Source organism: Haliotis rufescens, unplaced genomic scaffold (genome assembly GCF_023055435.1).
Source record: "Haliotis rufescens isolate VD_foot unplaced genomic scaffold, xgHalRufe1.0.p SCAF_26, whole genome shotgun sequence".
Taxonomy (NCBI): Eukaryota; Metazoa; Mollusca; class Gastropoda; order Lepetellida; family Haliotidae; genus Haliotis; species Haliotis rufescens.
This window is the reverse complement of record NW_025963957.1, coordinates 7,052,077-7,064,164: the sequence shown is the minus strand read 5'-3', so window position 1 is coordinate 7,064,164 and position 12,088 is coordinate 7,052,077. Positions and strand designations below refer to the sequence as shown.

The window sequence follows — 12,088 nt, the reverse complement described above, 5'->3', positions numbered from 1 at the left end:
TACATGGTGGCTGTATGAAACTCAGCAGTAGATATGGTAGTCATTGATACATGGTGGATGTATGTAACTCAGCAGTAGATATGGCAGTCATTGATACATGGTGGCTGTATGAAACTCAGCAGTAGATATGGTAGTCATTGATACATGGTGGCTGTATGAAACTCAGCAGTAGATATGGTAGTCATTGATACATGGTGGATGTATGAAACTCAGCAGTAGATATGGTAGTCATTGATACATGGTGGATGTATGAAACTCAGCAGTAGACATGGTAGTCATTGATACATGGTGGATGTATGAAACTCAGCAGTAGATATGGCAGTCATTGATACATGGTGGCTGTATGAAACTCAGCAGTAGATATGGTAGTCATTGATACATGGTGGCTGTATGTAACTCAGCAGTAGATATGGCAGTCATTGATACATGGTGGCTGTATGAAACTCAGCAGTAGATATGGTAGTCATTGATACATGGTGGATGTATGTAACTCAGCAGTAGATATGGTAGTCATTGATACATGGTGGCTGTATGAAACTCAGCAGTAGATATGGTAGTCATTGATACATGGTGGCTGTATGAAACTCAGCAGTAGATATGGTAGTCATTGATACATGGTGGCTGTATGAAACTCAGCAGTAGATATGGTAGTCATTGATACATGGTGGATGTATGAAACTCAACAGTAGATATGGTAGTCATTGATACATGGTGGCTGTATGTAACTCAGCAGTAGATATGGCAGTCATTGATACATGGTGGATGTATGTAACTCAGCAGTAGATATGGCAGTCATTGATACATGGTGGCTGTATGAAACTCAGCAGTAGATATGGTAGTCATTGATACATGGTGGCTGTATGAAACTCAGCAGTAGATATGGTAGTCATTGATACATGGTGGATGTATGAAACTCAGCAGTAGATATGGTAGTCATTGATACATGGTGGATGTATGAAACTCAGCAGTAGATATGGTAGTCATTGATACATGGTGGCTGTATGAAACTCAGCAGTAGATATGGTAGTCATTGATACATGGTGGATGTAGGAAACTCAGCAGTAGATATAGTAGTCATTGATACATGGTGGCTGTAGGAAACTCAACAGTAGATATGGTAGTCATTGATACATGGTGGATGTATGAAACTCAGCAGTAGATATGGTAGTCATTGATACATGGTGGATGTATGAAATTCAGCAGTAGATATGGTAGTCATTGATACATGGTGGATGTAGGAAACTCAGCAGTAGATATGGTAGTCATTGATACATGGTGGATGTATGAAACTCAGCAGTAGATATGGTAGTCATTGATACATGGTGGCTGTATGAAACTCAGCAGTAGATATGGTAGTCATTGATACATGGTGGATGTATGAAACTCAGCAGTAGATATGGTAGTCATTGATACATGGTGGATGTATGAAACTCAGCAGTAGATATGGTAGTCATTGATACATGGTTGATGTAGGAAACTCAGCAGTAGATATGGTAGTCATTGATACATGATGGATGTAGGAAACTCAGCAGTAGATATGGTAGTCATTGATACATGGTGGATGTATGAAACTCAGCAGTAGATATGGTAGTCATTGATACATGGTGGATGTATGAAACTCAGCAGTAGATATGGTAGTCATTGATACATGGTGGCTGTAGGAAACTCAGCAGTAGATATGGTAGTCATTGATACATGGTGGCTGTATGAAACTCAGCAGTAGATATGGTAGTCATTGATACATGGTGGATGTATGAAACTCAGCAGTAGATATGGTAGTCATTGATACATGGTGGATGTCAGGGCTGTCTCCTTGGAGTGTTGGCAGTCACGTTTGTGGAATTAAAAAATACATGTTTTTTCAGATGCTGACATTGAGGACAACCTGGAGAGTGACACGTCCCGACTGATGCACGCCCAGCAGGAGGGGGGGAGAGATGTAGGGTTGACTGAGGACACTGTAGACAGTGATGGAGCGCAGAGGGAAACCGTGTCAGGTAGAAGGACGGATACACAGACTCCTGGTCAGCCTGTAAGTGTGGACACTGATGTACGACTGGGACATATAGCAGCGGAAGAAATCTCCCCCGATCTCCACGTGTCTGGCGGAGTGTGTACTGGGAACGGGGACATCAAGTCCCACAGTCAGGGGATGGCTAGCAGTGTTGGGGAATGTGGAACATCTATAGCAGCAGTCAAAACAGATGTGTCTAGTTTAGGTAATGACTTGAGTGGCTTGACTTTTGCCGATCAGTCCGAGACTGAAGAATGTGATGCCAAAGATATGTGTGTTGATGTGAACTCTGCTGGCCGTGTTGGACCGTCTCCGCAGTGCAAGGAGGTGGGTCAGTACTGTGCCAGATGTCAGCACAACAGGGGAGCAGTGGAGCAAGCAAGCCAAAACACTGATATTCTACTGAATGGTAATACTGTGATAACTATGAATGGGGAAGTTGAGAAGTCTGTGATAAACGGTGTTGGTGCGGAGTCTGAGGGGGTCAAAGCACCCGAGACGGAAGGCAGCGGTGCGGCAGCGTTCAGTGCACTGGATGACACTGGCCAAGTCAGCCCGGAGGAGTGTGATAGTCAGCTGACTCTGAAGGGCGAGAGTGAGGACACGTTGTACTGTCAGTCCCCGCGGGACCTGACAGAGTGTACGTCAATGCCCTCCACAGAAGAAATCCTGACCAACGGGCTGACCAGTGACCGCCTGTCACCGAACCAGGCCAAGCACAAGGTGGAGCTGAGGAAGCAGGCCCAGTACAAGTCCATGAATTCCCTTGCTCCTCGCTACCACCCGGCTCCCAAAGAGTGCTCTATCATGTCCTGTCTCCATCAGTTCACCTCCGCCGAGCTGCTCACTGGCTCCAACAAGTTTGGCTGTAAGCAATGCACCAAGACAAAACGCAACAAGACCATATCTCAGCAGAAAGGTACAGTGCTTTATTACTATAAGATTCTATCACCTTCACAGCCCACCAGACATGTCATGCAGATCTTGTCCCGACTCATCTCGCTGTCCCGACCACTGTTACTTGTTCAGAGTCTGTCACAAATAGAATTGCGGAACTGTTTATCAGCATGGTCAAGGCTTCTGACAAGTACTTTGATACTGGTTTTTGTGTTGGTATTTATTCATCAGTAATTGGTTCCAACATGTAGCCCTTTTCATTGGTTCCCACATTTCAATTATTGATCATAATCCTCTTGGTTGGGTGCTGATATCTTCTTGTTTCTGGAGGGGCGGTCGGGTAGCCTAGTGGTTAAAGCGTTCGCTCGTCACGCCGAAGACCCGGGTTCGATTCCCGACATGGGTACAATGTGTGAAGCCCATTTCTGGTGTCCCCCGCCGTGATATTGCTGGAATAATTGCTAAAAGCGGCGTAAAACCATATTCACTCACTCACTCACTCACTTGTTTCTGGAAGGTAAAAAGAAAAATGAAATTTTAAAAATCTCGTTCCTTGAACATGTTAAACATGAAAACCAAAAAAAGGTTGAATATTTTAGATAAACATGATGATTGTCACCCTATCATTGTATTGATTCAGGGTATAGATCAATCATCAGTCTTGATTGATTGTCATGTTTTACCTAACCTGACACTACATAGAATAGGAGAGAATGTGCACAGGCTGCAGTCTGTTTCAGCTGTCTGTCTGTTCCAGTACTGTCTGTCTGTAAAGGTAGGGAAGCAAAGCTAAAGCACTGTGTGGTGTCAGGTTAATATAATAACAGTACATTTATCTCGAAATGCTCATGTTTACGTTACGTTTTCATCAGCAGATAAGAAGACGTCGGAGACAGTTTACTCCAACGCCAGCAAGCAGTATCACATCTTCCTGCCGCCGTCAGTGCTCACGCTGCATCTCAAGCGCTTCGAGCAGGTTGGTGACCCAGTCCACTACTGTTAAAGACTGAGTCTTCTACATATAGGAGAGGAGTTCTTGTAAATCTGATGCAAAGTAAAATAGTTCACTATCACTAAACCTTTACTTTGGAACTTGCAAGGCATCACACCACAGCCTTTTCAGATAGGTTCCAGTACATACTGAGGGAATGGAAGACAGGGAAATTTTGCAACATGTTGAGATAGAGGGCGATTATTGTATGTACCCCGAGATAACTGGAGATTGTTGTATGTACCCCGAGATAACTGGAGATTGTTGTATGTACCCCGAGATAACTGGAGATTGTTGTATGTACCCCGAGATAACTGGAGATTGTTGTATGTACCCAGGAGATAACTGGAGATTGTTGTATGTACCCCGAGATAACTGGAGATTGTTGTTTGTACCCAGGAGATAACTGGAGATTATTGTATGTACCCCTGAGATAACTGGAGATTGTTGTATGTACCCCTGAGATAACTGGAGATTGTTGTATGTACCCAGGAGATAACTGGAGATTATTGTATGTACCCCGAGATAACTGGAGATTGTTGTATGTACCCCCAAGATAACTGGAGATTGTTGTATGTACCCCTGAGATAACTGGAGATTATTGTATGTACCCTGAGATAACTGGAGATTGTTGTATGTACCCCTGAGATAACTGGAGATTGTTGTATGTACCCAGGAGATAACTGGAGATTATTGTATGTACCCCGAGATAACTGGAGATTGTTGTATGTACCCCCAAGATAACTGGAGATTGTTGTATGTACCCCTGAGATAACTGGAGATTGTTGTATGTACCCCGAGATAACTGGAGATTGTTGTATGTACCCCTGAGATAACTGGAGATTGTTGTATGTACCCCGAGATAACTGGAGATTGTTGTATGTACCCAGGAGATAACTGGAGATTATTGTATGTACCCCGAGATAACTGGAGATTGTTGTATGTACCCCCAAGATAACTGGAGATTATTGTATGTACCCCCAAGATAACTGGAGATTGTTGTATGTACCCCTGAGATAACTGGAGATTGTTGTATGTACCCCCAAGATAACTGGAGATTGTTGTATGTACCCCCAAGATAACTGGAGATTGTTGTATGTACCCCTGAGATAACTGGAGATTGTTGTATGTACCCCCAAGATAACTGGAGATTGTTGTATGTACCCCTGAGATAACTGGAGATTGTTGTATGTACCCCCAAGATAACTGGAGATTGTTGTATGTACCCCGAGATAACTGGAGATTGTTGTATGTACCCAGGAGATAACTGGAGATTATTGTATGTACCCCGAGATAACTGGAGATTGTTGTATGTACCCCCAAGATAACTGGAGATTGTTGTATGTACCCCTGAGATAACTGGAGATTGTTGTATGTACCCCGAGATAACTGGAGATTGTTGTATGTACCCCTGAGATAACTGGAGATTGTTGTATGTACCCCTGAGATAACTGGAGATTGTTGTATGTACCCAGGAGATAACTGGAGATTATTGTATGTACCCCGAGATAACTGGAGATTGTTGTATGTACCCCCAAGATAACTGGAGATTATTGTATGTACCCCCAAGATAACTGGAGATTGTTGTATGTACCCCTGAGATAACTGGAGATTGTTGTATGTACCCCCAAGATAACTGGAGATTGTTGTATGTACCCCTGAGATAACTGGAGATTGTTGTATGTACCCCTGAGATAACTGGAGATTGTTGTATGTACCCCCAAGATAACTGGAGATTGTTGTATGTACCCCTGAGATAACTGGAGATTGTTGTATGTACCCCTGAGATAACTGGAGATTGTTGTATGTACCCCCAAGATAACTGGAGATTGTTGTATGTACCCCTGAGATAACTGGAGATTATTGTATGTACCCCGAGATAACTGGAGATTGTTGTATGTACCTCTGAGATAACTGGAGATTATTGTATGTACCCCGAGATAACTGGAGATTGTTGTATGTTCCCCCAAGATAACTAGAGATTGAAGTATGTACCCCGGAGATAACTGGAGATTGTTGTATCTACTCCAGAGATAACTGGAGATTGATGTATATACCCCCGAGATAACTGGAGATTGTAGGGCAATTTACATGTTAGTTCCTAACATTTCATTGTCTGCCTTATTTTGTTCAAATGAAGTGTTTTTATAAAAGACATGGTAGACAGAGTAGCAAGTGTTCCTCCGTTCCACTACCATGACACATGAGGCGTTCACTTGTTGCTTCCCGTCAGTGTGTGTTTGTTGTACTGTTGACATAGACATGATAGAATTGTGAATCAGTCAGCTTCATGTTTGATCTCATACAGTGACTTAGCTTGGAGGCAACAGCAGATAATTGACAGAAATTCATGTATTTCAGGTGGGTTTCACATCACGGAAAGTAAACCGCCATGTGGACTTCCCGTTTGTGTTTGACCTGGCCCCCTACTGCAGCGCCCTCTGTCAGGTAACAATTCACACAAGGGGGAAGATAATGCATCACATCACAAGTATTCTTGAAAGTTGAGTGTGTTGTGTAGGTTGCAGGCTAGTGACTGTACACGTGAGACTATGTCTTGATTGCTTCTCAGCATTACCACAATATCAGTACATGAGAATTATTAGAACATTGTGTGTTTACCTGGAGGACTGACTAAGGGCAAAGTAAACAAACATTTAGAAAATAAGAGTGTAAATTGTTTACCAGAACTATTTGAAAGGCTGAGTATATCAATTCACGAAAACACTATACCTGGGATGTACTTATCCCATGCTTGAAGGACACTAGTTCCATGAGGCGGGGCGGTGGGGTAGCCAAGTGGATAAAGTGTTCACTCGTCACACTGAAGCGCCAGGTTCAATCCCCACATGGGCACAATATTTGAATCCCATTTCTGGTGTCCCCCGACGTGATATCGCTGGAATAATGCTTAAAACGGTGTAACATAACACTCACTCACTCACTCACTCACTCACTCACTCCATGGATTACAGCATGTCTTGGGTGTTTCAGGGCATCCGGCCAGGTCAGAAGAAGATCCTGTATGCCCTGTACGGAGTGGTAGAACACAGCGGCCGCTTGTCCGGCGGTCACTACACCGCCTACGTCAAAGTCCGACCATCGTTAGCAGCACTGACCAACTATCTGAACTCTCAGGTCCCAACCCCTAAGGACTACGTGCACCAGTACGCTCACCGCATGCTGAACGGGCCGCGGTCACCCACGGAGGAGGACCTGAGTGATGAGACGCTGGAGAGTCTGGTGCCCCCGGGCAAGTGGTACCACGTGAGTGACAGTCGGGTCAGCGAGGTGCAGGAGGCCACAGTGCAGAGGGCACAGGCTTATCTACTCTTCTATGAGAGAATATACTGAAATACCCAGGGAAGGCACAGACTTTTCTACTCTTCTAGAAGAGAATATACTGGAATGCCCTGGGAGCTAGTTGAAAGGTACAGACTTTTCTACACTTCTATGAATGAATATACAGAAATACCCAGGGAGCTAGTGGAAAGGTACAGACTTTTCTAGTCTTCTACTAGAGAATATACTGAAATACCCAGGGAGCTAGTGGGAAGGTAAAGACTTTTCTAGTCTTCTACTAGAGAATATACTGAAATACCAAGGAAGACAGGCAGAGAGCTGAAGAATCTCTTGTGAATGTGATGTGTTGTCAGGAGATGCTGAAGTAGGATTCAGACCAAAATTTTATTTTAGTAACTCTTTATGATTGGATATTTCCTTAGTTCTTTTTTAATTCCAAAGTTTAGTAAATTGCTAATTAGATTTTGATGGAATTTCATAGAGAATGAACTATTTGATGTGTGGCTAGGAGGATGACTTTGAGGACTGTGGTTGACTTAGGGAAGAATTGATATATTATTCCTATTTCATTCTTTCTTTAAAGTACATTCCATACTTAAGCATGTACAACAAACCTAATGCCAAGTGTCTTTCTTTACATGATTCTTTTGCCAAGTGAAAGAAGCCCCCTGAAAGGCACTGAGCTTGACCAGGTCACGAGTACTACAAGTAACACAAGCCAAGTAACATGTTCTTATTTCTAGTGTTTCTGACCATGGTGGCTAGCTACAAGATACATTCTTTGTGTCAATGTCACATGGAACAAGGGTCTTACAAACATATGGTAACCAGTGTTCCTGTATGTAAGGTCTCTTGGAACCAGTGCCTCTGTCACCTGGAACCAGTGTCCCTGTCACCTGGAACCAGTGTCCCTGTCACCTGGAACCAGTGTCCCTGTCACCTGGAACCAGTGTCCCTGTCACCTGGAACCAGTGTCCCAGTCTCCTGGAACCAGTGTCCCTGTCACCTGGAACCAGTGTCCCTGTCACCCGGAACCAGAGTCCCTGTCAAGCAGAACAAGTTTTGCTGTCACTCAGAACCAGTGTAGCACAGAACCAGTGTTCCCGTCACTAAGAACCAGTGTTCCCGTCACTCAGAACCAGTGTTCCCGTCACTCAGAACCAGTGTCCCTGTCACTTGGAACCAGTGTCCCTGTCACTTGGAACCAGAATCTCTGTTACACAGAATTAGTGTCTGTAACATGCAACCATTGTCCCTTTCACCTGGAACCAGTGTCCCTGTCACCTGGAACCAGTGTCCCTTTCACTCGGAACCAGTGTCCCTTTCACCTGGAACCAGTGTCCCTGTCACCTGGAACCAGTGTCCCTTTCACTCGGAACCAGTGTCCCTGTCACCCGGAACCAGTGTCCCTGTCACTTGGAACCAGAATCTCTGTTACACAGAATTAGTGTCTGTAACATGCAACCAGTGTCCCTGTCACCTGGAACCAGTGTCCTTGTCAGCTGGAAACAGTCACATGGAACCAGTGTCGATATTCTAGCAGAACACAACTATAAATATACAAGAAAATATAAATGAAATAAGAAAAGGTATAAGTAACATGTTTTGGTGAAATATATGCTCAGATATATAGCAAAAGAACTGTTATCTACATGAGCATTTCTCGTATATCATGTATATTATGTATATGATCCTATCTTGATAAGGTTAACACACAAGAGGTGTTGTGGTGAGACATGGACCATATGGCACTGACAGGTGATGGAAGATACTTGTATTGCAGTACTTCTGTCCTTTCATAAAGAACGCCATTGCTCTATCAGTGAACAAGGTTGAACCTGAGAGAATAGCAAGTTCACTGTTACATGTATAATTTTCCCAAATGTTAGATATGTACTGATCTTCATAAGCTAAGGATCACTATGTCTACCTGAAGCATACTTGACCACATCCCACAGATGCAGCCTTGTCAAGCCATTACTGTCTGCTCCCAGTATACACTGATGGTAATCTCAAGGTCGGCAATAGCTATTTATGATGTAGCACATGTTTTGATGTCAGGAATTTGTCATTGAAAATATTATCAATACAACAACAGTTCCTTTTCTATGCAGTGAAAACCCTATTGTTAAGTATTTGTGTGTGCCAAGTCATATTTCAGCAAATTCTGTAAATTCATCAATTCATGTTTGGGCCTGAACAACGATGCAATACTGATTGAAATAGGATCAATTCGGATAATCCCATGTTGTTGTCTAAGGCTGCATGACAGAATGTACACACAACAACCTCTCCTAGACTTCCATCAGCAATGACTGTCAGCGTCCACACCATACAGGTACTAGCAGCATCCACACCATACAGGTACTAGCAGCGTCCACACCATACAGGTACTAGCAGCGTCCAGCAATGACTGTCAGCGTCCACACCATACAGGTACTAGCAGCGTCCACACCATATATCAACCACCGTCAGTGTCCACTCCATCCAGGGACTCTACCACTGGAGTAGTTTCTGCAGTATTGTGAAAGATGTTATCTCTTGTTACCATGGTTTCCTTCTCCTGACAAGGTGTCTATCTCTCAGGGCTGTCATTCACTCACTCACTCACTCACTAACACAGCAGGTCTCATGCGGCAGTGCTATGTACATTCATTTGTGTATTTATTCCATGAAACTGTTGTACATTCAGACTGATCTTTGTAAATACATATGAACTTGTTGATATCAGTGATAAATGCCAACAATAAATACAGGGGGTAATGTCTGTAGTCTGTTGTTTGTCTGCAGGTGTGTTTTTTCCCATTTCAGGGTAGCCTACTTGTCATGCCAGATTGCTTGGTTTAATGCTTGACATGCCAGATTGCTGGGTTTAATGCTTGTCATGCCAGATTGCTGGGTTCAATGCTTGTCATGCCAGATTGCTTGGTTTAATGCTTGTCATGCCAGATTGCTGGGTTTAATGCTTGACATGCTAGATTGCTGGGTTCAATGCTTGTCATGGCAGATTGCTGGGTTCAATGCTTGACATGCCAGATTGCTGGGTTTAATGCTTGACATGCCAGTTCTTCAACTCATGATTGTGGGTTTGAATCCCGGTTCGCCCTGATTATGTTTCTAGGTTTGTCAGCACCACACCTGTGCTCATGGGTTTCACCAAAGTGGTAAATGTCTGAAACCTGCATCTCTTCGAGCTTTTCTCCCACATGAAGTTGACAGGTTGATAAAACTAAAATACCTTTCAAAGTAACACCAAACTATGTCTGGCATCCCTGTACAGTAATATTTGAAGGTCAGATTCTTTAATTCGTCCAGCACCGTCAAACAGCGATATGGGATTTCATAAAAATCTTAATGCAGTCAGTGCCCCATTCAGAACGTTCCCTTCCATGTGTGGCTCGAGTCTCGTGTGAACGTATAGCCACACTGGTGCTCCAAGCTGTGTGGCTCGAGTCTCATGTGAACGTACAGCCACACTGGTGCTCCAAGCTGTGTGGCTCGATTCTCATGTGAACGTACAGCCACACTGGTGCTCCAAGCTGTGTGGCTCGAGTCTCGTGTGAACGTATAGCCACACTGGTGCTCCAAGCTGTGTGGCTCGAGTCTCATGTGAAAGTACAGCCACACTGGTGCTCCAAGCTGTGTGGCTCGATTCTCATGTGAACGTATAGCCAAACTGGTGCTCCAAGCTGTGTGGCTCGGGTCTCGTGTGAACGTATAGCCACACCGGTGCTCCAAGCTGTGTGGCTCGAGTCTCGTGTGAACGTATAGCCACACTGGTGCCCCAAGCTGTGTGGCTCGTGTCTCATGTGAACGTTATGGCTGTTTAACATTCCTGTTACTTTTCAATATACAAATTGAAGGGATGCTCCTCCTTCCATCCATATATTCTTACATACAAAACACTGAGTAGTGGGATTAATGTTGGTTCAGTTCGTCCACCGACCAAGCGTTTCCAGTGAAGCATCCATAAACCAATTGAAAACCAGTTGCCTCCCTTAGACACGTCAGGACCGTATGATCCTTAGTTTGCTCTGCATCTCATCTGATTTGTTTGTTGTTTAACGCTGCACTCAGCACTATTCCAGCTATATGACGTCGGTCTGTAAATAATCGAGTCTGGACCAGACAATCAAGTGATTGATATCATGAGCATCGATCCACGGAATCGGGATCGATGACATGCATGAACCAAGTCAGATCACACCTGCATCACACTGCATGACGTCAGCAACCTGAAGCTGACATGTCTCGTTCTAAGTCTACTGACGTGAGTTATGATGACATCGATCTGTCTTAACACAATACTGCAGTCAAGTCACCTCGCGACCTGAATAATTTACACGTGAAAATATTACTTGTGCCAATAAAATAATTTTCTGTTTCCATGTGCTTTCTGGCCGATGTTCATGCTCTCACTCTGAAACTGATTTTCTCATCGGGGCAGAAAGTTCTGGTGGAGAGTGTTCATGCTTTCAGATACATAAACCGTTACATCACTGAATACTCAGTAATTAGAGAAAACTTGGCTCTTCCTGTCAAATAGTTGTTTATTTTATCGAGTGAGCAGGCAAAATTGATATTTACAACATGCTACTTGAATTTGCTATTGTGAATGGTTTCCAGTTAGCAATAGAAGATATTGGTCTGACTGAAAACCTTCCACAGCTTTGACAGAGGTCGGGGGCACGGGTGGCCCAGTCGTCTAAGGCGCCGCGATTCGCTGTGCAGAGTTGCGTCCCTTGGGCACGCCAGAAACCTATGATTGTGGGTTCGAATCCCGGTTCGCCCCGATTATGTTTCTAGGTTTGTCAGCACCATACCTGTGCTCGTGGGTTTCACTGAAGTGGTAAACGTCTAAGACCTGCATCACTTCGGGCTTT

The 12,088-nt window shown here is 43.9% G+C and overlaps 1 protein-coding gene across 2 annotated transcripts in view; it reads left to right on the top strand.

Moving 5' to 3' along the window:
* LOC124137311 (ubiquitin carboxyl-terminal hydrolase 45-like) overlaps window positions 1–9,968 on the top strand; it is a 51,187-nt gene extending 41,219 nt beyond the window's left edge. The window contains exons 17-20 of one of the 2 annotated variants that reach the window (XM_046503555.2): window positions 1,866–2,933; window positions 3,787–3,887; window positions 6,264–6,350; window positions 6,897–9,968. In XM_046503555.2, the coding sequence (XP_046359511.2) occupies window positions 1,866–2,933; window positions 3,787–3,887; window positions 6,264–6,350; window positions 6,897–7,256 (1,616 nt within the window). In that variant the 3' untranslated portion in view covers window positions 7,257–9,968. Of the gene's footprint in view, window positions 1–1,865; window positions 2,934–3,783; window positions 3,888–6,263; window positions 6,351–6,896 lie in introns of both variants that reach the window. The other variant, XM_046503554.2, reaches the window with a different exon arrangement.
* The last annotated feature ends 2,120 nt before the right edge of the window (window positions 9,969–12,088 follow it).